Source organism: Diadema antillarum, unplaced genomic scaffold (assembly GCF_040938485.1).
Source record: "Diadema antillarum isolate AM-2024a unplaced genomic scaffold, OU_Dant_1.0 scf00000045, whole genome shotgun sequence".
NCBI lineage: Eukaryota > Metazoa > Echinodermata > Echinoidea > Diadematoida > Diadematidae > Diadema > Diadema antillarum.
Genome location: NW_027270934.1, coordinates 853,406 through 880,739, shown reverse-complemented (window position 1 = coordinate 880,739; position 27,334 = coordinate 853,406). Strand labels below are relative to the sequence as shown.

At 37.2% G+C, this 27,334-nt stretch overlaps 1 protein-coding gene across 1 annotated transcript in view; it reads left to right on the top strand.

Moving 5' to 3' along the window:
• The window catches only part of LOC139714079 (glutaminase kidney isoform, mitochondrial-like), a 78,013-nt gene extending 51,592 nt beyond the window's left edge, over positions 1-26,421 (top strand). The window contains exons 14-15 of the mRNA XM_071625805.1: positions 8,415-8,539; positions 26,005-26,421. Coding sequence (XP_071481906.1) covers positions 8,415-8,508 — 94 coding nt within the window. The 3' untranslated portion in view covers positions 8,509-8,539; positions 26,005-26,421. The remainder of the gene's footprint in view (positions 1-8,414; positions 8,540-26,004) is intronic.
• Positions 26,422-27,334: the final 913 nt, after the last annotated feature.

The window sequence follows — 27,334 nt, the reverse complement described above, 5'->3', positions numbered from 1 at the left end:
GAAAACAATTCAATTCAAAATCTAACCGTCAAAAAAATGTACTAAATGTTACCTTCCACTTTCAATACTTTATGGGAGTTTCTAAAATGATATTCTCTTCAACATACCACTGTATTTATACAACTCTTCATTTAAGGCGTGCAAATGGGATTCCCTACCTTTAACTGTCCATGTAAACACTGTGATTGGGGTGAATCATGAAACAAGTAGGTCAAACCCTTTACCAGCCCAGTCTTCAAAGATGTTACACAAACAGGCAGACATGTGTTTGTTTGTTGTTGTTTGTGTGTTTTAAGCTAAGGGTATGTTCTTACAACACCAGTTGGTAGGTGTAATAGAATTCTCTCTTTTTTCATACTTTCTCACAATATACATTTTAAGCTGACCTATGCAAGGTGCTACATAGCACTTGCCCAATTGCCTGGGACAAGTGAAAATTAAAGTTGAGCAATTGATTTGGAACAATGAGAATGAATGCTTGCCTGAATTAGGCAAGCAAAAAGTTTTGAAGCCACCCTTTTTTTCATTTTCCCCCTTCAAACCCACAAAGTCAACCATACAGAAGCCCAATATAATGACTGTTTAGTGATGCAATGCACTCTGATTTCTTTTCAGCAACCTTTAAACAGTGAAAATGTGAAGAAGCCCCAATGCAATGTAACACCAACACTTGATCGAACAAAGTTTGTTACTCCAATATGTCTTAAGCGAGTGAATCAATGTGTGCTGTTTACTGACTTACAAGTTACTTTCTACTTATATTTTTGGACTTTCTTTTCAGGTAAATGTTCTGCAACAGTTTGAAGATCTACTTGCCCAACTGGGCAAGTAGTAAATCAAAAGTTATGTAGCACCCTGGTTCTGTAATCTTCCCGTTCATGGTGCTTTAGTGGATGATGTTTAAACAACCCATTTTCATGTATATTGCAGGAGATGTTTGATGATAATACCTAACTTGAAATGATCGTGTCAAAATTGTAGGCACTTGGACAGTATGAAGGGAGATAGAAAGTATTCTGCTGCATACAAAGTCCTTCAGATTCTAGCTATGTCATATGTATTTATCTATTCATTCATTCATTCATCAGTATATTTTGTATATTCTCATTTGTCTTGCATTCAGTAGTGCCATAGTGCATGTCAGGTGTAATGTTGACTGAAAGCAACCTGGCTTTACAATGGGGGTCTTTTAACTTTGTCTGATACATTGTACAGTTACACTATGTGAGCTTTTGCTTTGAAGATAAGATTGTAAATGAGAAATCCATTGCCTGAACCAGCAATGCACATTTCTATAGTTGTATGTTAACCTCTCATCAGCAGTAAAAATCATTTTTGGTTATTATGCTCTGATACCCCCCCCCCCAAAAAAAAAAAGAAGAAACAAAATAGCAACAAAAAGACAGATAGGTAGGTCACTGGTTGGTGTGATGTAAGAAGTCCTAGAGTTTTCAAGAGTCTTTCGCAATGAACCAACCAACCAACAATACTCATGAAATCCCATTGAGGAATCGCCATCAAAGTATCACAGGTCTGCCAAAAGTGTGGGGGCAGACCCTGGAGCTGGTGTAAGGAGGGTGCCACCCACTTGGTAAGGGGTGACTAACAGCTAGACAATGCCATGAGGAAATACCCTACCCACTTATACCAAGTGCAGTAGGTTCCCTCAAATTGGAGATCCTTAAAGCTGCACTCACATTTTGAAGTGATTTTTTTTCCTGCTCTTGTTTTAAAAGTACAGAATCTAAATGACACTTAATGAAGAGGAAGAATTACTTGGAATTAATGTTTTCAAACAAAAGAAAACAGGTAACACCAAGTAAAGATCATCTCGAAGTTAGCAAATGAACTAATATGACATCCTCCATTACAATACAAGGTAGGGGAATATATTTTGTACTGAAGTAAATACCAGGTATCACTCCTCCAAGTTGATGAAATGCCACTAAAAATGGCACATTCTTTCATAATTAATGTGAAAATAGCATCATAATTTTTAGCTCTGTTTAAAACTTAATGTTCGTAGTTTTTCTTCACATTTACATCAAAACAAAACAAAAATTGATTTCCTTCATACAGTACAAATATAAGAAGTAAACATTACCAGTCTTGTTGCACTTAAATCTGCCGTAGAGTTCTTTGCATGTGATATATCACATCAGAATTATTTGTTGCTTTTAGGATCAGTTGTGTAGACTTCATAATGACTACCACTGCTGTAAGAACAGAGCAAACCCAGGATAGTTCCTTTAAACTTTATCATCCATCATCAAGTGGTGGACACCATTGTTTTGGGTGATGACTAAGTTGGATACGTCAGAGATTTGATGTTTAGTGATAGCTACTAATTATTCCTGCACGCTTGGCCCTTGGCAAACACATACCAGTCAACCAACTTTGATGTTGCTGGTTACTGCCTTAAATCATTCATGCATTGATACAATTAAAAAAAAAAAAAAAAAAAAAAAAAGAGAAGAAGAAGAAAAAAAAAAGAAGAAGAAGAAGAAGGGAGATGTATATAATTGAGTTTATTACGTCACATGTGATTGCCAGTTTAAGGATTTTTAAGGATTTGTAAACAAATCATGATGATTCACACAGATGGAATATCTTCCCCATTACATAAAAAACACCAACAAAAGGTTGTTTGAAGAGATAGATACTTTATATAATGATAGGAAAGGGAGAAGAAACTTTTATGGTATATTTCTTCATGTCAGGAGTTCGGGATCTAAAAGTGCAATGAAAATGTTAGAAATGAATGGAATTATCTCCCATTGTAAATTATGTTTGTGTTTCGAGCATATAAGTTTCACTTTCCCATGTAGCACCTTTGTCATTGACTTTATACAAATATGCTCTGACTGGATGTGAAGTCATGAGGTCTTCCTATATAGAATTGTTGCTGAGCACCACCTATCCCCAAGGATTATGTAATGTACCGTCCATTTGTGAAACCAGTTTATTTGTCAGCAACATATCTCTTCTCTTTGGGAATGAACAAAATGTGCACAAGGCCACGTTCTAATGATTAATGGTAGAAACTACCCTATCTTAGCTGTCTAACACACTTGTGAGTTGTAAAGTGATCATATTCAGCTTTTGTTTTGTATGCTGGTGTTATGTATATTAAGTCACATGAATTGTTTCACTTCTTCGTACAACCACAGAAGAGTCAAAACCTAAAATAAATGGCTTTGCTAATAATTTGTGTAATATGTGTATTGATAGAAATTGGAGTACCTAAAATGAATTTCATGTCATATGGCATTGATATAGCCTTCCAAAACTTGAGTAAATGTAGCAAAGTTTGATAGTGGATGAAGCTTTTAGAGGACTGGGTAATCCTCTTAATCCATCCTTATTTGATAATGGGAGTATCATGAAATGTCCCCATATGCATGTTACATGCATTGTGGAAGTTTTTGTCAATTATGAACCAACCCATCCTATGGTAGTCATATCCGATATTTAGTGGTCAAAGTAGAGTAGAAGTAATCCCCTCCTCACCCAATGCTAATCCCCAACCTCACCTTAATGCATCATGAAGTCCATGGGTATTGTTTGACCTGTCAACAGTCTTCATCTTGAGGTTCCTAATCCCTCTCTCTATCATTTGAGGAGTCTTCTGTCAACTGTGTCCTGTAACTTTTGTGTATGCTTTAGTGTAATGTACACTTTATTCTCCGCAAGTTTGTTCTTCTTTGCCACACTTTAGAGGAGAATTAGATCAAATATGTATGTGGCTTGAGGGAGTGCAGCAATGTTAATAGAAAACATCTACAAAGTTTGAGGAAAGTCAGACGATCTGTACAAAGTTATGAATTTTTGAATTTTCAGTGCCACCATCGCTTGATGAAAAGACTACTACAGTTCAGCATGTTCAATGGTAAAGAAATCATAGAGAAAAATCAATGTGTTCTCACTTTTCCAGCAAAATGAAAAGGCACTTGACTTAACCTCTTTTAGAAAGCAGAGGGAATAATATTACCCTCAACATATGTCAGTAAAAAGTTGAGGGAATGTATACATTCCATTAAAACAAAAAAATGACATTTTGTGGAATTCTCTGTATTTTCTTTACATCATTGTACATGTATGATGTCATGAACTCCAGCAGTCTTCTTATCCAGTGATGGTAGCACTGAAACTTAAAAAAAGAGAAGAAATTCACAACTTTTTAACAGATTGTCTGATTTTCCTCAAATATTCACTGATGTGTTCTACTAATATCAAGCCTGCAAATATTGCTCCATTCACTCAATCCACATATATATTAGGTTTCATTTCCCATTAAGACCTATTTCTACTCTTACACTTCCTAGCATCTTTTTGTCCCACTCTCTCCTTCTTTTCCTTCCCCTCATCCTTCTTGTGTGCCTCCTCTTCTCCTCCTCCTCTCTTACCTCCTTTTCTTTCTCCTACTTTTTCTTCCACCGTATCCATCATCCCCTCGTCCACTTCCCATCTCCTCCACCACCACCATCTCCATCGTTTCAAGTCCATTTCCACCTCCTGGTGCACCCCTCTCCTACTGTTTATCCTTCTCCTCTTCTTCCTTTCCTTCCTTTCCTTTCTTCTGCTTTTTCTTCTACCACATCCTTCACCCCCTCATCCACCCCCATCTCCTCCACCTCCACTACCTCCATCATTTCTTCCACCTCCAATCTCCTCCTCCTGGTGCTCCCCTATCTCCTACTGTTTATCCTTCTCTTCCTCCTCCTTTCCCTCCTTGTACTTTTTCTTCCACCAGTTCTTCCTCTTCTCTTCCACCTCCAATCTCCTCCTCCTGCTCCTCCTTTCCCTTCTTTTCTTTCCTCTTCTTCTCCCTGTTTTCTCCTTCCATTCTATCAATTCCTTCTCATCTTTTGTCCTGTTCTCAATATTTGATCAACTCATTTCATGATTTGTTAATTTTCACCATTATTCAGTGGTAGGGTAAATGAAATCTTGCTGCATCTTCCTTGTATTCTTTCCTGTAATGATACTGTTTCTCTCGTTTTAAAAGATGTATCCAGTTTTTCCCCACGTACCAGTGACAAAGATGTGGCCTACTTTGTTGTATATCATGCAGTGACCTATTTGTTGTGTCTATTTTTCTTTTTTTTTTTGTAATGAACACATTTCTTGATTTACCTTACTTTTTACCCATTTTGTCATCATATGACTGCGATTGTTCTGTTATTATCATCATTTGGCATCAGTATTTCAGTGTGTAGAGAGAAGTCATTGCAAATTTTTTTGTATCATTTCCTTCCTAGTTTAGATAGTCAGTTATCACCTTTCATGTTATATGATTGTTTATTTTACTCTATTTCTGCTAGGAATATATTTCACTCACTTTGATTTTTTTTTGTGCCTTGTCATTTGCATTGATTATGATGTCTCCCTGAAAACATACTCTTTCAATGATAGATAAAAATAGTTTGTTTGTTGCATGATTGTTTTTTTTTCTGTCTTATTCATATATTTATTGTATACAACGTACAAGCCTACTTTACCTGTTACATTCTCACCCACCTATCTACTTTAATTCTCTTTCTGTCAAACTATTTGCCAATACTCATTCAACATTTGATCAGTCTTATTATGTAAAGCTTCTATGTGGCAAACTTATATCCTCCATAATTAGACTTATAAATTTATGCATTTTATATCAATGTATTCTTTTTCCCTTATGATATATAGTATCTCAGGGCTGGGTCTGAGCATCTGTAATCCCAGTTTTGTCAATATCCTCCACTTTGTACACTACTTCAGCTCTTTTTCTCACCCTTTTCTGCCAATTTATCCAGTATCTATTCTATGTAGATGAAGAGACTTTCAGTCTATCTTTCTGTTTATGTAACACTGAATCTAATACGAGCCTGGTCTGTACTTACTGCCACCTATGAGTCACGCTAAATTTATCCGTGGTCCCGCGTGCGACTGTTTATCCTGAACTCCTCCTGGTTTGGTTGCATTGCATGACTCACAACTGAGCACGAACACCAAGTTTCCCATTGAAGACGTGAATGGCAGGTGCTTACCAAAGCCAAACTTGGAAACTTTGTCAGCTAATAGTGCTCTCTCTATCCTGTCCTTCTCTTCACAAGGTCATGTTGAAGTGTTGCTGCTTGACCCCCCCCCCCTCTTTTTTTAACTCTCCAAAAAAAAAAAGAAAAGAAAAAGAAGGTCCAGTATTAGCCAATAGAGATGGTATAAGGAAATATACTAATCTCATGACATGTTAGAAAAGGCTTACAAATTTGATATGACAAAATTTGTATTGATGAAACAATGGTGATTGTATACATTGTTTCTTTGTTGGATTGGGTCCAACAAGCATTAGAAATGGGAAAATTTTTTTTTTGGTGTTCTTTGATGATGAATAGAAGTAATGGTTTCGTACAATACGTGTACATTGATTATCGCGGTACCGCGTCGAGTCAAACTAACGGCTTGTTCGAATTTTTCAGAGCCCGCTCTGCTCGGGTACAAAACCATTATTGCATGATTACTAAAGACATGAGAGCACTTTGGGGCGAGTAAGTCTCACAGTGTTAGTTATATGAAAGGCACTTTAACCTGAAACACAAACTAGGACAAGGAAACTCAGGGGAAATTTTGAGGTACCAAAACTTTATATTATCTTTAAATGGGAGATTCTCCTGCCTGGACCCCTGGCACAATGGACTCTGATTGCACAAACTTATGCACGATATCATTTGTGCATAGCCCAAGCGCGACCCAGTAGTGCAAAGTCCCATTCCATTTGGGTCCAGGGCCTAGGAAGCTGGAGGGTTATACAGATGCTTTCTGATGCTGTTTTCTTTTTGGACACATATGACAAAACTAAATGTGATATAATCCAGTGATAAAATGATTCAGTAGTTGGATAGGAGAAAGGCAAGTTTTAAGCAGTAGACACACAGAGGGAGCAGGAGAAATTCAGACTCAAGCGGGAGGGTGGGAAATTTGGCAAAAATGGCCTCAAAACAGTAGAGTTAGAGTCTCTGTTATAGTGACCAGTGTGAGGAGATACATGTATGAAGGAGATAAGTTCACCTTCATAGACATGTGGGTTGAGTGAATGCAGCAATATTAGTAGAACACATCAATGAGAGTTTGAGGAAAATTTGACAATCCGTTCAAAAGTTATGAATTTTTGAAGTTTCTGCTCAGTCACGGCTGGATGAGAAGACTTCTATAGCTTGTGATGTCATATGAGAACTGTACAAAAAAGTATAAAGAAAATTCAAGATATTCTCACTTTTCTCACATAATGAAAGAACACTCGACTTCTCTCTTTCAGAAGTCAGGGGGAATAATATTACCCCTAACATAAGTCAGTAACAAGTCGAGGAAATGTTCACATTATTCAAAAAGTCAAGTTTTGTGAAATTCTCTTTTTATTTTCCTTATATCGTTGTATGCATGTGACATCATACACTGCAGTAGTTTTCTCCTCCAGCAGTGATTGCACAGAGATTTTAAAAATTCATAACTTTTGAACGGATTGTTGGATTTTCCCCAAACTTTCACTGATGTGTTCTACTAACATTGTTGCCTTCACTCAATCCACATGTATAATGAAGGTGAACTTGTCCTTTAAATGGCTCATTTCTCATTCTCATCACATCCTCATCTTATCATAAAATAAAGCTCTGTGAATGAATCAGATATCTTTCTAGCAAATCAGTGGGTATCCAATAGTTACAAAAGCATTCCTTACAGTGAGGAGGCTGTACTCTAAGTCTTTTTTGTTTCTTTTTGAGAGGCCATAAAGGCATTTTCTGCAGCATTTTAACCCATTGGAAGACTCGTCCCAAGTACACTCGGGAAGGTGTCTATGGGAAATGCCTGTTATAGCAAGATCAACTTGTCCTCAACAGGTTTTTGTGATAGTGACAATCTTAGCACTCTTTCTATTCTCTCAGTGGTTTTAAATAGTTCTCTGTGATTTTCCATTTTTCATCAATGCCTTTTATAGATTTTGAATTTTTATGTGAGTGGTCCTATGACTGGCAATATATATATATTATAAATTACTCTTGTATTTTTGTCATACTACTAACTCAGTAAAACTTGTGATTCCTTGAGGAATATTGTTTAGTTCCTGTACAAATGAAATATACAACTTTCTTTAATTCTTTGCCTTTGCTTTTTTTTTTTCAGTGGAGCCTTTTAGTCACTGAAACAAAACTGAAACGAAAGAAAACAACTTCAGTGGAGGCGTATAGATATATGGTTGTTTTTGTTGTTGCTGTTATTATTATTATTATTATTATTATTATTATGATTATGATAAGTATTATTATTATCGTATTGTTTTTGTCAAAGTCTGGATGTTTAACCCAATGTGCCTCTTTACATCTCTATGTGTCGTCATTAACCACCACTTTTCCCCTTGTCTGACATTGTTTACTCACCAGATGGGGCCATACACCGCTTGATGACGCCCGTCTGTTTGGACACACAGAGGTCGTAGAACTGTTAGAGCAATATGAGAACGGCAAAGGAAAATAGTGACGAAACAAGACTCGATTTATTCTTGTGCGTAAGTATCACATTTGTTGTCTCATCCCTAAGTGTCCCAATCCGTTGAGGTAGGTTATCTTCAGGCAATTTTCACGCCTCCGCCCTTAAGACCACCAAAGGAATCATGTTCTGTTGTTCCCCATCCCACTTGACTACGAGCTGTAATCTTACAGCTCTGGTTTTCTTTTACTTCTCCGTTGACTGGAATCAAATCAGTGAACATGCATATTACTGATGGCCAAAAAGTGCATCCGCAGTTTGCAGGTATGGATTCCAACGCAGCACATTGTCAATGTTCAGATCACTGTCCGCTGTATGGGACACCAGGACATATTGAAACATAACACGCTACTTGTAAGGAAGTTTGTAGAGTTTCGACTACAGAGGTAAACTAAAACCCAGTAATAACTGAAACACAGTCCGGCGCAGCACTACTAAAGAAAAATAGATGCTGAAGATCTGCCACCAGAAAGATAGCAAAGCTTAATATCCATTAATTTACTGAGACGTGATATAGTACAGCACTGGCATTGAAGTTAAGTAATGTCACAATACCATCCCTCTTTGTACAACAAAGATTCAGAGTAGAACCCCTGACAGTTGGTATTGTGACCCCTCACCGTAGAGGACAAAAGTTATTCAGTCTGAACATAAAATCTATCGTGGATAGGCCTATGTCTTTGGGGTACTTTGTATGTTAGTAACATAATTTTTGACTGGTTAAACTAGCACAATGTGACATTCACTGTTTTTGTTACAGCACATGGTCATACAAAATCACTACCAACGAAATTATTCATCACTCTGGGAACATCAAAACTTGAAGTGAAGGCATAAATGTTTTAGATACACATCATGTACAAGAACAAATGCTCTGCATGCACTATTTTGGACTGTGTACACTCCAAATAGCCTTCATGCAGTTTTATTTTACCAAAGGCCATGGCCTTGGTGAAGGAGAACTGCACTATTAAAGGCGCGTAGTCCCGGTGTGTGCGGGGGCGCTGTCGATGATACTGCCAATCACCGTTAGCATTGATACGAAGATTGCCAAAGTTGAGCTGTCATCAAGAGTAAAGCGCGTAGGTGTTGCTAGGTAGCGTTGCCTTCGTTGTCTTCTCTGCACATCACGCAGTCTGTAGTAATGCCAGAGTGCGTGCATATGTGCTTCTTAGTATGACATCACAAAAGAAGTTTGTTAAAGCTGTCATCCCCCTCAGCCAAATCATGAGCCGAACTGTGATCGGACCACTGACTACAGTGGATTAGACTTTTTCGGACTCGGGGAAATGGGTCAAGGCATAAGCGCTAAAGAGGAGTCAATAGCATAGGTCTCTATTGGAAACTTGCGCCGTGCTCCCGCGTATGCATTCGACTAAACCACCGGGATCATGTGCCTTTAACTGAATATACCGAATTTGTCATGCATGTTATCGCTGCTACAGTGCCATCAAGACCACACACCATTCATGTATCTGCAATGTTGCATTGTAAAACTCAATCTCTTGATTGAACGCCTACAAACATGTAGCGTATTCATACTCATGCGATTGCCGTAGATCTGCTCCACAATGCATTACATACACATTACGCATGGAACACTGACATGATTTCAGAAACAACAGAGCTGGTCACTTATGCCCAAACATTGGATGCCCTTTTAGCAGCAACCTCAGAGTCAGACCACATTGATCAAATATTTGCTTTGGACCTTCTGAAATTACATTCACCATTTCGGAGAAGTTGTTGTATTGAAGAAAAAGAAAAAGAAAAAGAAGAAGAGAGGGAGCCGATGTAGGAAACAGTAAATCGAAACTACCGTGAGCTCCAATTTCTACCCACAAATGTATAGAAACGGTGAAAACCTATACCCAGCTGTGATTCATATGGTAATGAAGTGCTTTCAGGTGCCTTTAGAAACTTCTCTCATTACAAGTTTTATATGGTTTGACCACGCCCACTTGTTAAGATCGATGGACCAGCATGTCAACAGGTGTAGAACTATTTACCTGCTAGAAACAGATACATAGTTTGCGTCAAAGAGCTCATCCCTGTGGCATGAAGACTGATGAATATGTTGTACTGTAAAAGTGGATATTTTCGTGCGACTAATTTTTCGCGCTTGGCTGGGTCAAATAGTTTCACGTGTTTTTAATTCCGCGGAATCAAGACATCACGCACAGGAACATATGGCAAGCAAAAATATTCGCGGGCTTTAATTTTCGCGCTAGTTTCTGTTTGCGCGAAATGCGCGAAAATTTCAACACCGCGAAAATTTCCACTTTTACAGTACTTGACTCAGAAGCACTCTCTTTCTTTATTATTTCAAAGCAATCACTCATTATGCTTAGTTTACACCATTATCCCAGTGGTCATGGCAGTCCCGTTTGCCCAAAAAAGTAGTGCTCCCTGGGTTGGTGGGATATTCTCCTTTTTTCCCCTTCTGTGCCCTAGTCTTGTTAGTTTCCTTCCTCGCTCCAGTGAAAATACAGCTTTGAGATGCCATTCTGAAGGCAGTTGGTCAGGCTAGACTACATATGTGACCCTGCACCTCAAAACAAACAAAAAATCGCCAGACATGAATTTTTAGTTAAGACCATATTCTGAAAGAGCAGACTTTAAGCTTTAAAAAGATGTATAACTCAAATCAAATGGACTCTCTTAACCTATCTAGATATTGGAAAGAAAGCACAAACTCAGGAAAAGTGTGAACTGAGAAAAGATGCTCTGAAGTACAATGTCTATTCAAGCGCTTAATCTTTACCAAACCGTGCTGGCTGTGCGATGAATGGGACAGAAGACAGGAAGTAAACCACCAGAGTAACAACAATAAAGGGATAATCAGATTAAACTGAAATTAAGCATGCCTCATTAACACATTCTGTCCATAATTAATGCCAACTTTCAAAGCAGTAGCACTATCCTTTCAAAAGTTATTAGAGTTGTGGAATGGTTGTGGTGGAATGGTTGTGCTGTGTGGTTGTGTGGAAGGATGTCGTGTTAATTTGTCTTATTTTCTGACTTTTGGACTGTGCTGGAGGATTTCACATCTATACAGAAAGGATCCTGCATGTTCGAATAAGCTGTAAGTTGAACACCTGGAGATCAAAAACTTTATATTCTTGAGTGATATCCGATAGTTTTTGTATGCTGTTCTCAAACTGTTGTGGCAAAGAATATCATATAGTCCCACAGAATCTTTTTGGAGTGGGGTGGATTTCTTCTCTCTTACCTGTGTACAGCTCTTAGACCTTTATACTACAGTGCACACGTACGGGTCGGTGACCAGCATCTATCCCTCACCGGACACCTGACTCATTTGGTATTCTGCAATCCTGTGTTCTCACCTTTGGTCTGAACAATGACCCGTCAAACAGCAGCATTGGTGAAGGAAATTCTTGAGGACAATACATTTCTAACAGCCATCAAAAATGCTGTTGCAGAGGCCATTGAAGTCAAAGTGAATGAACTCCTCCATCGCATGGAACAACAGGAGGGCAAAGTCTTTGACCTGCAGTGCAAACTTGACAAGTGTGAAAAAGACCTTGATCAACTGAAGAAGGAGAGAGAAGGTGCAATGAATGAGATCAGCAAGCTCAAAACAAAAATGAATGACCAGGAGCAATACTCCCGAAGGAATTGTGTTCGCTTCTTTGGAGTTCCAGAGGTAGACAAAGAGAACACAAACGAGACAATATGCCACATTGCCAAGCAGATGCTTGGTGTGGATCTCCCGTCCAGCGCCATTGATCGCAGTCATCGGGTGCGACGAAGGAATCCTCATCAGGAAGGAATGCGCGGCAAGCCACGACCCATCATCGTCAAGCTGACTTCATACCAGCACCGCCAGGCCCTGTTGATGAACAGAAAGAAACTGAAGGAGAAAAAAACTGGGATCTCGATCCATGAAGACTTGACAGATGCAAATAGAGCATTGTTGTGGGATGCCTTCTCCAAGATAGGCAAGCCGAACAGCAAAATCGCCCATGCATGGAGTGTGGATGGCAGAATCTGTGTGTCGATCAACACATCAAGTGGCGGTACTCTGAAGAAGATGGTACACTCTAGAAGAGACTTGGATAGTTTGTGAAATCTTGCCAAAATGTGAAACGACAAACATGAATCTACACACAGTGTATTTATAATGTATGACATATAAAAAGGCCGCTTTTGGCTCTTTGGCAATAGATCTCCAGGTGTAATGTATAATTTAATTTGATTTAGTTTGATAAGTACTTTTTTTTCAGGAAAGCTTTTGCATACTCCAATACCCTTTTTTCCTTCATACTCCAATACCCTTTTTTCTTCATAGGTCTACATCTTATTGCATTTTTTCAGTTGATATTTGATATGCATGTATATGCAGTTTTATTTAATGTATTTTTGTGAAAGTAACTATAACCCTGTGTATGTGTATGTTTCCTTTGTCCAAATTGTGTACTACATGTCGTAGGCAAACTGTATTAAATACCTCCAACTCAGATTGTGACGCGTGTATATTGAATGGTCATGAAGACGAAAGCATTTCCAGTGAATATATGACTCTTGATAATGTGAATTATATTCTTCCAAATGATTTTAACGACTTGATGAATAACATTTGTGCAGAAAACAACAATGTTTTGTCAATGGTACATTTCAATTGCAGAAGTGTGAAGAAAAACTTCGATAACCTTTGCAGCATTATTGCCAGTATTTCTTGCCAATTTTCATGTATAGCGTTGTCAGAAACCTGGTTAACAGATGTTGATTCTATTCATATACCAAATTATACGTTTTTTGGAAGTGGGAGAAATGATAAACGTGGGGGTGGGGTTGGATGTTTGATAAGACAAGATTTACGGAGTAAACGGCGCAAAGATTTGGAAGTTTTTGATTCATGCATAGAAACCATATTCATAGAAGTATCTTTTAAAGCAGGTAATATCATTTTTGTTATTGTTTATAGGCCACCTGGGCAAAGTGTATATGACTTTTTATCTGCATTGGAAAAACCGCTAAGTGCAATAAGTTGTGAAAATAAACAATGTTTTATTGTAGGTGATTTTAACATAGATCTTTTGGCCACCACTCAGCATGTCCATAGTTTTATTGATCTTTTAACATCTTTTTCTTGTATTCCACTGATTCTAAACCCGACAAGGATAACTCAAGAGACGGCTACTCTCATTGACAATATATTCACTAACAATGTTGAAAATATTTTAAAAAGTGGTATTCTTGTAAATGATGTTAGTGATCATTTAAGTGTATTTGCAATTGTCAATCATCAAAAAGATAAATGTTCCCAATTTAATTTATGTAAACGTTTTGTAGATGATAATAGTATTAATAGATTCAATAGTTTATTACAATCTGTAGAATGGAACGATATAAATGAAAGTAATGATGTTGACTGCAGATTTGATATTTTTATGACTAAACTGTCTACTGTTTATGATGAATGTTTCCCTCAGAAAGAAGTATTGTATAAAAAAACAGATGTAAATCCATGGTTTACAAAAGAATTGAAAAGAATGTGCAGAAAAAAACATATTTTGTATCGTAAATACATGAAGAACCCCACAGATTATAGGAAATCGGTTTATACCCAATACAGAAACATAGTTTCCCGTTGTATTCGTCAACAAAAGAAATATTATTATAAAAGCCGCTTTGATAAAGTACGTAAGGATATGAAAGGGACATGGCGTATAATAAATGATATTTTGAATAAAACAAGGGACAAAGTGCAATATATACATCTTCAACACAATGATAAGGACATATCTGATCCTCAAGAAATTGTTAATTTGTTTAATGATTACTTCAGGTTTATTGGATCCGATATAGTAGATAAGATACCGAATACATCCAGAAAATTCAATGATTACTTGTGTTTTAGGAAGTCTTCTGCTTCTTTTTTCATGAAACCTATAAAGCCAAAAGAATTATTTGATGTTGTTTTAACATTTCAAAATAACAAGAGTCCAGGCTGTGATGAAATTGATTCTTATGTGTTAAAGCAATCTATTCAAAATCTTGCCAAACCACTGTGCAGTATCCTTAATCTATCTCTTGAACAAGGTGTATTTCCCACATCATTAAAAGTTGCTAAAGTTATACCAATTTATAAGAAAGGTGATACTTTTAGTATATCAAATTACAGACCAATCTCTATTCTATCTGTTTTTTCCAAGCTATTCGAAAAACTCGTACATAAACGTCTTCTTTCTTATTTGTGTCATGCTAGGATTTTATATCCCAAACAATTTGGATTTAGACCTGGGTACTCAACGTATATGGCTCTCCTTGACTTTTGTGATAGAATTGCACAGGCATTTGAGAAAAAGGAGTTTGTTATTGGTGTCTTTTTAGATCTTTCAAAGGCATTCGATTGTATAAGCCATGATATTCTTTTACACAAATTAAGTTTTTATGGTGTTAGAGGTATCGCTTTAGAATGGTTTAAAAGTTATCTACAAAATCGTAAGCAGTATGTATATGTAAATGGTTATTCTTCTCCAACTCAGAACATTAATGTTGGTGTGCCACAAGGCTCTGTTTTAGGTCCGTTACTTTTTATATTGTACATAAATGATCTGCAGTACTCAAGTAGCATTTTACACTCAATTTTATATGCAGATGATAGCAATCTATTTATCTCTGGCAATGATATCACTAGTACCTGTGCAATATTGAATAATGAATTAGCCAAAGTTCAAGATTGGTTTTTAGCAAACAAATTAAAGCTGAATATTGACAAGACATCATGTATGATATTTAAAACAAGAAATAAAGTGGTAAAAGTTAATGATATCGATATTTGTATTGCAGGTATCAGCCTTCCCATTGTACATACAGTAAAATTTTTAGGAGTTATACTAGACGATCATCTTACATGGAAAAATCATGTTGAGGATGTATGTTTTAAAGTATCTAGGGCAATTGGAGCAATAAATAGAATAAGTGCAATAGTTCCTCCTGCCGTACTCTTAAGTTTATATCATACCATGATCTTGCCTCATTTCATGTATTGCAATATCATCTGGGGGAACTGTGCAAAATCTCTTTTAAACCGTATTTATATTTTACAAAAACGTGCAATAAGAATTATTACCCACTCACAGCCCCAAACCCACACAGGTCCCTTGTTCAAAAAGCTAAAATTGCTTTCTGTGTATGAAATTAATAAATGTGTTACCTGCACATTTGTATATTCCTATATTAACAATATCTTGCCACATTTTTTAGACAACTGCTTCATTGAAAACAATACTCGTGTTGTATACAGTACTCGTCAAAGTAATAAGTTATATATTCCATTTTATAAATACAATGCTTCTAGACGTACTATAAGGTATGCTGGCCCACTTTTGTGGAATAACTTACCAGACAACATTAAAAGTACCATTAGTCTTTCGTCATTTAAAAGAAAGTATAAACAATTTCTTTTGATTCAGTAATCTCCTTTGACACACGCATGAATGACTTAGATAATATACTGCTTGCCTAATCACTTGTTTATTGTAATGTTTTGTCATCTGTATAGTCCCATGTATTCTGTAATGTTTTGTTCTGTGATAGTAATTAATAATCGTACCATTTTTAATTGTCAGGGATCAGCCTTTGAAAGGCCTTTATGGCCTATTGTTGATTCCTCCACGTGTTATTCATTTATTGCATTGCATCTTGCATAATGTAAGTTGCGCTCACGTAATGCTTGTATGTCTTTTTATCTACCCTGTGGAAATAAATGAAATGAAATGAATGAATGAAAGTGAAGAGTGTGGACAAGGTTTTTCAGAAATGAAAAAGGGATTCTAAAGACACACCTAATCACACTATTCTACCAAAAATGTTCGAGATAAAATGCTAAAAAAAACACTTTCCTGCCCGTTTTATGATATCAAATTTTAGCATAATGTAAAAGAAGACCCGCTCTTTCAGAAAATATGAAAAAGTCAAGTTCGGCTAGGTTGACCCATTTCACTTATTTTCAGTCCTTACGCAAAATCAGTGTGTGCGACTTTTTGTTCGTTTTGAGGTGCACGGTCACATATATTTCCCGTCGCATTCCACTATGGACTGCCTCCCAAGTTTTGTTACGGCCTAGTACATGCTGTCGCGTTTTACTGTGTTCACCCCATTTTACTATAGCCTTCTAGGTTTCTCATCAACCCCGTGACTGCTGTGACAAATTTTTTGACGGTCTAAAAATCTGACACAGCATCCACGGCAATCATATTGTCACAGCCTGTCACATTTGCCCATCCCGTCCCCTCACGTTGTGTCACGTCCATCACGTTTTGGCCACGATGGCCTGAAATGTGATTGCCGTGGCTGCCGGGAACGTGGTGTAAATGTAGCAATAGGTTACATTGCTACTCTATTCTAATCCTTTCTCTTGCAGTCCATCCTCCCATTGATATATTTTGTGTGATATCTGATTATCCTTTATCTCTTTTATCTCTATCTCTGCGGTCATAAAATCTATCATATATTTCTATACTCCTATTCCAGTTCCAAGTCCTCACAATCCCTGCACTGACTTGGAATGTCACTCTTCAAGTTACACAGCTCCACCCCAAACTTTACTTAGTCGTTTTTGTCTTCACAATGGACTGTCAATCTTCATCTCCATTAAAGGGAACGCAAACCCAAAGAGCAATGTGGATTGAGTGAAAGTAGTAACATTAGTAGAACACATCAGTGAAAGTTTTAGGAAAATTGGACAATCGATGCAAAAGTTATGAATTTTTAAAGTTTTGGTGTTGGAACCGCTGGATGAGGAGACTACAAGAGGTTATGACACATGAGTGGACAATAATACAAAGAAAATATAAAGGAAATTCAACAAAAATTCACTTTTCTAGCATTATGAAAAAGCGCTTGACTAACGGCTTTCAGAAAGCAGGGGGAATAATTGCTACCCTTAACATATGTCAGTATCAAGTTGATGGAATTTGCAATTTTCATGAAAAATGAATTTTTGTGGAATTTTCTTTATATTTTCTTTATATTGTTGTCCACTAATACGTCATTACCTCTAGTAGTCTCCTCATCCAGCGATTCCAACACCAAAACTTTAAAAATTCATAACTTTTGCATCGATTGTTCGATTGTCTTAAAACTTTCACTGATGTGTTCTACTAATGTTGCTGCTTTCACTCAATCCACATTGCTCTTTGGGTTTGCCTTCCCTTTAATCCGACCTATCCTTCTATTTGCATATCAACGTAGCCTGTGTGGTTTGACGCATAGAATATATTAGTTATTTTCAATTCATCAAATCTGGAAAAGGTACAGCAGAGTGACAATGGAATCAGTAATTTTAGCAGTATCTTATCCTTCATCCTCTCCGATGGAGGAGGCTTACTTGTGCAGTATTTTATCTCATCATGCTCAGATTGTAGACGCTAAGATGGAAGGATCAGGGCTGGTGTGGGTTTGACCATTGTGATGTCATTAGCAACCAATTTTATTGATCCTATAACTATGCCTCGTAGCGAGAAGAACAATCAAAACTCGCGTTTGATGACTCACTGAATATGCGTACCCCTATCACATTCCGCATTGAGCACATCCATTTTGCAATTGTTCCTTTGTGAAGCTGCATGTAAGCTGATCTGAAATGTCCTCTGAAGATGACAAGATTATGAATACCGACACAAAAGAGTAGCTTTTTCAAAAGTGAAACAGAGAGAGCAACCTATGTCCTTGGCGGAGGTAATGATAGACCTGACGGCATTATACTGGTTGCACGACAAGCACTTTGTGGGGGTTAGATGCTAGATTGCCTCATTAGTCGGCAACCAACCACAAGAAAATGACCGCATGGCACATTCTGATAAAGGTTTTCACAGAGTATGATACATGTAGTTTATGGTATTCATCAACTGATATCTATCTCCTTGTCTGAAATGTTTTAGGAAATCAAGACTATTGGTCGATTAGAACCCATTTGCCTGTGATGCAGTTATATATTTCAGTCATGTGAGCACATCTTTCTCTGCAACAGGTTTTTGAATGAAAAAAAAAAAATCTTAAGTTTGTAGATTAAGCATCTATAGGATTCAGTATTCAGTAGATACAGCTGTATATTATCAAAGATGGAAATTGCAATTTGTGTCGTGTTCCACAAGTTCAAGCAAACACAACCAAATATATGGGCACATTGATCTGCCCTGACCAAGGTATGCATTCTCAAAGTGTTGTCCTTTTTTTTTTCTATGCGTGTCTGTTTCAATCTCATTAATAATTCACAATCAATTTCCTATTTTCAGTTATGGAAAATGAAAGACTTGACCTCCAGAGAAAAGAGCCCTACTTGTGCTACAGCAAATACAATTACCCAGTTACCATTTTATTGAGTACCAGACCTCCAATCTTCCTTTGTTGCGTGTGTGATGGTAATAGACCCTTAATATACAAATTACATCGTTTACAGATCATTTTAACTTTACTTTCCATTGTAAAGGTAAATGAAACTGTGTCTCATTATGGAGACTGGTCCTAGAGTACAGCCCAAGAAATTAGTAATTGTTAACCAAATGTGGTAACTGATTTCACTTTGCCATGCATTGTAGTCAGTTAGTCCATACACCCTGTTCCTCATAATTACACAGCTTTCTTTGTTCATAACAGCACTCCGAATAAAGAGCTGTGGTGTGCTCAGGGCAGCATCCGGAGAAGGCAGATATTGTAACAACACCGAACTTCTTGAGACCATTATCTGGTTTTTAAAGACCCTGTTATCACATCTTTATGAGGTTCCTCAGTGATTAGTAGCTCTCAGACCCGAGGCAGATTAAATTGCAAATTGCTCTCTCTAGATATCATTTTGACTCTTGCATCCGCATTAAACCCGCGACGCGTATGACAAAGAGGCCAGGGAGAGTGAAGGAAGTTGGGAGAAATAAACGGTAACGAAACTGCCTGACAAATAAGAATAACAAGATGAAAAGGATAGGTGCTGTTTGTTGCCTTTCGCTCGGGATCCATACAGAGCGAAAGGAAGTCTCATTCAAAAAAACAAAACATGGAAACAAAGTCCGTGTAAAACAATTAGCAAGTGGTGGTAGTTAGCGATATGACTTGCAGTCGGGGGAAATGTTGTGTGAGAAAACATAGCAGTCTATAATTGCTTATCACAATACTAGTCCTTGCTTTGGTGAATAAACACTGACAGTTTAGCATTTCAATGCCAGGTCACTCCTTACTGTAGCCATGCACAGTCTATGCCACATTGGGGATTTTACCTGATTTTGCCCCAATTTTGACCCTGTAGTTTTCAAAAGGGAACTTGTATTTTTGGAAAACAAATATTGTTCATTCTGTTCTACACATGTAATTGTTACACAGTATTTTTCATACTGTATCCTTGTTTCAGTGATGTTTCAGGAAGATTGCCAATTTATCACTCTATTGCTTTTCAATCATGGTTGCATGGATATATCTTGTAAGTTTTAAGTGTGCCACAGTGAGCTCTAGCCTTAAAGGATTATTGTTTTCATTACATCCAGCCACTGTAGTCTTATCTTCTTTGTATTCCATCTCATGAATCAAAGTTTGTTTGCTTTTCTTGGTTTCTACTGGCCACTGAATGGTTGCCCACTAGTGATTTTACATGCCGAGGGATGTGTACGTAGATAATGTTGTAGAAAGATATCCCAGTAATAAAATATCTTTAAAGTGCCTTCAAAATACTCTTCATCTTCACCAACCATGATGCAATCTCTGTTCATTGAACTCACAAAAATTACAGGTACTTTGAATCAAGCATTATTGGGGGGGGGGGGGGGGGGGGGGGATCATGCTTTTTCATACATGGGCCCAAAACTTTAGAATAGCCTTCCAACATCTCTTCAACAAGCACCTTCTATTGATGGTTTTAAAAAGAACCTCAAGACCTACCTTTTCAATTTAAATTGCCAATTGTTTACCTGGTAATATGTATTGTTTGTTTGTTAATTGTTCTTATATCTTCTGTGATACTTTGTTGTAATGTGATACATATATACTCTGTTCCGCAGTACTATGAGTATCTTTTTATGTAGAATGAGCACTTTATAAGAGTCTCTCTATCATTATTATTATCTATAAGAGAGGTTTTACAAAGTATGAAAGAACATAACAAGAGCACCATAGAGAAAGGGAATACATAGTCAAAATAACCTTTACCTCCCAAATTGTGTTGTAAAGGTTAAACTTTTCATATCACTAGCAGGCAGCCAGACTTAAGTATCTTAACCCGTTCCATACGGGAACCTGGTGGCCCGTATATTACAATGTAAGTCTATGGGGATTTCAGAATTCACAGTGTAGTATGGAATGGGTTAAAATTGTTTGAATATCACTTCTGGTCCAGACTGGCTGGCAGTGATTCAAGGGAAATGAAAACCACAACATGTGGATCAAGTGAATGCAGCAATATTAGTAAACGACATCAGTGAAAGTTTGAGCAAAATTGGAAAATCTGTTTAAAAGTTATGAATTTTAAACTTTTGGTGCAGCCATTACTGGATGAGAAGACTACTACAGTTTGTGATGCCACATATAGAAAAAAAATAAAGAAAATGTAAAGAAAATTAAACAAAATTTTCCTTTTTTAAGAAGAATACAATTTCCCTCAACTTGTTACTGACATATGTTGAGAGTAGTATTTTTCCTTCTGCCTTCTGAAAGAGGTATGTGTGAGTCAAATGCTCTTTCATTCAGCTGGAAAAGTAAAAATGTGTGATTTTTGCTATATCATTTTCCTGGGAGTGAAATTAACTTGTTTGTATTCAGATATACAAAATAAGAAATATGTAATCTGCATGAAATGTCATTTAGAAACACATTTACCAAGGGTTAATTACACCTCCACTATGGAAGGAGGTAATGTTTTCATCAGTATTGGTTTGTCTGTTTACTTGTTGGTTGGTTTGTTTGTCTTGTGTGCAAAATAATTTCAAAAGTTATCAATGGATTAGGATCAACTTACAGGAAAAATTAAGAATGACACAAGGAATAGATGATTAAATTTTGGTAGTGATCCGGGAATTTGTATAAATTTTTGAAGGATTTTCGATATTTTGGCAAGTAGGGTCAATGAACTTGGGAGTTCAGGCTGCACGTATTTGAGGTTTGCATACGCGCGCTAAAGTGCGTGCTCTAGTTTCTACTAGGCTGGCGAGGTGATGTAACAAGAGGCTTCTATATTGGGAAATCAGGTGATTTTCAGCATGTGTACGAATGGATGGAAATCGCTATAAATCTCATTTGGAGAACAAGATCAGTGGTGGAAATGAGCTGCTTGGTGGAGGTGTGCGCTCTCAGAGTGCTCCTCTAGTTTGAGGTTGTGATTGCTCTCCAAGACTCAAAAAGGGGCATTTTGAATCCCCATGAATCTGCTTATAAAAGCCTCACATGTGAACATACATGTATATTGTACTCACCTCTCTAAACATCAGTTAACATTACCTGGTACACCTATATTCAAAGTGCCATGCGTAGAAGCATCATTTGAGAATGTAAAACACGGATCATTAAGCGAAGACATGATATTCAAGGTTACCACCAAGCCATAGATTTCGAGCTGTGGTACTAAAAGCATTAGTCCAGATAAAGTAAGGCAGCAGGACACAGGTAAGAAGCCTTTTCTGGAAAGCCATCATGTTCTGATATCAAGAAAGTACAGCAACATCATCGTCTATATATATATATGTGCTGGTAGTGAACCAACTGAATCAAAAGTAAATTAATGATGAGATGTCACTGGTTTCAGTACACCATGAAAACTGATTTCTAGTCAACTTTTATGTTTTATTAGTGTTGTCAGAAATAGACCAGAATGATATATGATATGCAAAATAGAGCAAATATGTGTCACTGGGTAGCTGTATGCAGGCGCATAATCTTTGAATAGCATGTATTGGTTAGTGTGAGAAGTTGGGGGCAAAATAAAGTATTTTGTATGTGAGCCCTGATTTATAGGCATATTGAGCTATCTTGGAAGCGTAAGATTTTGTACTGATCCCAAACAACCATCATGTTTGGCTTTTACTTGTCCCTCTTGCAATATTATCAAATACTAAAAACAGACTATTATCAATACTAAAAACAGACTTTCTAGGATTTTAAAAAAAAAGCTGCATACTGAATAGCATGGCTGAATGGTGGTCAGTACTCTAAAACCAGAAATGTTCATGTGCATTTTGATTTTGCAAATTTTGCGAGGGCCAAAATTTAAGAAATTCAAATGCACACAAAAGTTTTTGTCCACATTATATATGTTGAATGTCCTCCCCCTCCCCCCCCAAGAAAAAAGGCTGTTGGCTCCAATTTTGGAAAATTTCATGCCGCAAAAGTATCTTGCTGTACAATGTCCTCTATTTGTAATTACTGATCTTTACTGGTATACTATCAGTAAGACACTTAGTCTTCAGCGGTGTCTTCAGCGCAGTCAGTAGCCACACCCAGGAGATATCAGTTTTTTTGCATTGCAATATGCAAATTGATGTTATATGCTACTGTTCACCCAAGCAAAAAACAAAAGCAAAACAAAACCAAAAACTAATACACCTGGCTGCAAATTGAAGGGGCTTCTTAATCTCCAGACTGTGTGTGCCTGAACAATGAGCTGAACTTGACCTCATGCGCACAAGTGTGTGCAGACCTATTATGGTGAGTTACATCATAGGATGGTTTCTTTGCTCGACGTTCACACATGTTGCAAAGGGCCAATTATGGCAACAGTTATTTTTTTCTTTAATCAAGAAGGACTGATTTTCACATTGTGATGAACATGTATATCTTGAGAGATACAGTATTTTTGTGTGTTTTCACACATGAGAATAAACAGTTTTCAACAAACACCATTCACCATTTCCTCTGAGCAAGAATGCTTCAGCCAAACTGCTGATCAGTGGTCTTATAGAATTTATGCACTCATTAACATGCTTTGCAAATGAGAGATTAAGAAAACCATGAAGCCAAAGAAACTCAAGCCCACAGAAGTGCCAACAAAACACTGCTTTCACACAGTTCAATATTTCCAAACTACAGACTGAATAAAGAATGGATTCCTCCTTTGGAAAATGCCTATAAATGTGAATCATATTGTTGACCCAAAATATGTATTTTCATGCAACCTGGTAAATCAAAACCATGCGACTTTTTCTTTTCTCTTTTTGTTTATTACTTCGTACTCATTTCATGGCAATACACTGTAAATGGGGATGTAGGTTGTGCAACAAGGCAAAGGCTATCTACACTTCCATTCAAAGCAGTAAAAAAAAAAAGTCCTATATAATTTTCTTGTTGATGTAAGGGCTAACTACACCCCAGTGATGATCATTACTCATATATCTCCCACCATCACAGTGCTAAAATGTCCAGTGTATCATCTTTGCTTCCTGATGATGACAAGGATCTACGTATCAGTAAACATTCAATCAAAACAGTGTGAAAACGCAGATACACCCTCCGCGGCCATCATTCTTCTCAAATCACAGACCAGCGTATTATTCCTACGTATCTAGTTTACCTGTCATACCAAGCGATCACTTACTTTTCGTCATGAGGCAAACTTTTATGTTATTTTTACAGAGGTCAGTTTAAAGGACAAGTCCACCTTCATAGACATGTGGATTGAGTGAATGCAGCAATATTGGTACAACACATCAGTGAAAGTTTGGGGAAAATTGGATAATCCGTTCAAAAGTTATAAAGTTTTGAAGTGCATGTATCTGCACAGTTACTGCTGGATGAGAAGACTACTACAGTGTATGATGTCACATGCGTAGCACGATATAATTTTTTTCACAAATTTTACTTTTTGAAAAAAAGTGCACAAATCCTCGACTTGTCACTGACTTATGTTAAGGGTAATATCATTCCCCGTACCTTCTGGAAGAGGGAAGTCAAATGTTCTTTTGTTGATGTGAGAAAAGTGAAAATATGTTAATTTTTCTTCATATTTTCTTTATGTCGTTGTACACATGTGACATCATGAGTTGTAGTTCAGTCTTCTTGTCCAGCAGTGATTGAGCAGAAACTTTAAGAATTAATAACTTTTGAACAGGTGATCTTTCTGGATCAGTTTGTACTGCAGACCACTCAACTTTCTTTTAATTGCTGTGCAAACACTCCAGAAGTTGCTGTTGTTGGTGTTGCCAAATGCATATTGTTGTTAAGACTCTGGTTGCTGTTGTTGTTGTCTGGAATTGTAAATGAGTTAAAGTATTCATTTCCAAAATGCAAGATGGTGAAATGTGCAGATGACAATGTGTATTGTACCAGAACCTTCCTTTATAGAGTCAAAAATTTCATGAAATAATATGGTCTGATCTATTGATCTGAAAGTTCAAGTGTCATTATTTGCCTCTTCTATCTAATCACATTCTCCTCTAGTATACATGTATTGTAATTTCTGAAACTGTACACACCCTTTAATCTATTGTAATTGTAATTTCTTTAAGGACACGTTCATCTTTATATACATGTGGATTGAGTGAAAGCAGCAATATCAGTAGAACACAGTAAAAGTTTGAGGAGAATCGGACAATCCATTCAAAAGTTATGAATTTTTAGAGTTTCTGTGCAGTCCTCACTGGATGAGAAGGCTACTACAGCTTGTGATGTCACATGTGTAGAACGTTAGAAAAAAGTTTCCACAAAATTTTATTTTTCTTAAAGTACAAATTCCTTTGACTTGCTACTGATCATATGTTAGGGGTAATATTATTCCCCCTGCCTTCTGAAAGAAGCAAGTCAAGTGCTCTTTTGTTATGGAAGAAAAGTGAAAATATGTTGAGTTTTCTTTATATTTTCTTTATGTCATTCTATGCATGTGACATCACAAACAGTAGTAGTCTTCTCATCCAGCGATGGCAGTGCTTAAGCTTAAAAAAATAATGACATTTAAGTGGACTGTCGGATATTCCTCAAAATATCTCTGATGTGATCTACTTACACGCGTATAATGCTGCATTCACTCAAACCACATGTATGTTAAGGTGAATTTGTCCTTTAACTTGAATGTCTCGCTCTTCTGCGAGAAATAATCCCATAATTGTGCTGCAGTTTTGAAGGTTCCTAACCTCTTGTAGTAATTCATTTGTTCGTGAATGTAATTATTTCTTCTCCTACACACTAAAATTAAATGCTTCATCTTTGTGCGATATTTGGAAATGTGAAACAACAATAAATTAAATGAATGCAATCAGTATGATGTGAAAGTGTGATATTATTGTACCATTGTCTATATACTCTAAAACCAGAAACGTTAGTGTGCGTTTTGATTTTTCAAATATCATGTGTCACTGAGTGAATGCAGAAAGTAAAATGCATGCAAGCATGCAAGAGGTCTTATCTACACTATATGCATTGAATGTCTGTGGCAATTTGCGAAAATTCATGCCATGAAAAAGGCTGTCGGCTCCAATTTGCAAAAATTTCATGCCGCGAAAATATCTTGCCTTATAGTACACATTTGTTAATCTTCACTGTCTACCACAGGCATTATTGGAGAGGTCTTTGGATCCAGAGAGGAACACCAGTGTGGACTGAACAATGTGACTCCATCTCCCAAAGAGCTTTCCATCTATCCAAAGAGGACCCACGAATACTGCCTTCCCTGTCCCATCAGAGCAATGCCAGAAGCTCCATACCCCAGCTCCATCCCAGCTACAGCCCAGCTCCACCTCAAGTTGCAATCACGCACAGGAGTTATTCCTATTTTTTTTTTTTTTTGCTCGATGCAAAGAGACATATTATAGAATGGGTTCAAGAATGTAGCCAATCAGCAGTGCTGAAATGAGTTACGTGTGTGCTCCTTATTTTCTTACTAACATGCACAGCCGTGCAAAAAGTGTGCAATGAAAAAGCGTAACAGCAAGGCGTGTCATCTTATGGGACATTACCGAAAAAGCATAACTGCAGGCTCACTGATGTCACAATGCATACTTTATGCATTTATAGTCACGTGGTTCATATTTGAGAGGAATGACCATGGTACACAAGTCGCCTCAATTAGCCTAAACTGCAGAATATTCTCACGTGCCTGTTAGCTCAGGGAACACTGCTTTTCATTTTGGCAGGGATATCTTCTGCCCATATTATATTATTCATTTTAATGTAGTCCTATTTTAATAGCAAATGATCATTGATGTGTGTGCTACAAACCAGAGATTGCATCCCATTCAGCACCTTATACAGATGTTCCTGCCGTTATTACACACATTACACACATATTTCTCTTACATCTACAAACTGTGCAGAGTGTTCTCTCCAAATTTTGCGGGCATATTTTAGGGAATTCTGCATTCCTACTTCGACTCTTAGAGGATAGTTTTCAGGAGAGATAGCCGTTCTGGGGACCATACTCTTGTGAGAAACAATCATGTACAATGTTAGGCAGTGCCTCCATGGATAGAGAGCTTTCAATTTGCCCAATTGACACAATCTAGAACACAAACATTTTTTAGCCATGGCATCATCCCACGCAAGTCCCTGTCCCACAGGGAAAAAAAAAATGTTTTGATATTGATGACGCTTGGCGAGACTACACTGTGCCTGGTCACATGATCACTGTGATTACATGCATGGATAATGCATTGTAGAATCAGGAGAATGATGGTGAACTTCGCCAGCTTTTGAAACCATCCTTTCAACTTCAAGATTAAGGAATTGAAATCTGAACTCAGTACTGTACTGTAAAACGAGGAATGTTCGTGTGCGTTTTAATTTCACGAGAGCCAAGATTCGCGAAATTAAAATGTACATGAAAGTTCTTGTCTTCACTATACGCATTGAATGTTAGAGGCAACTTGTGAAATTTTCATGCCGC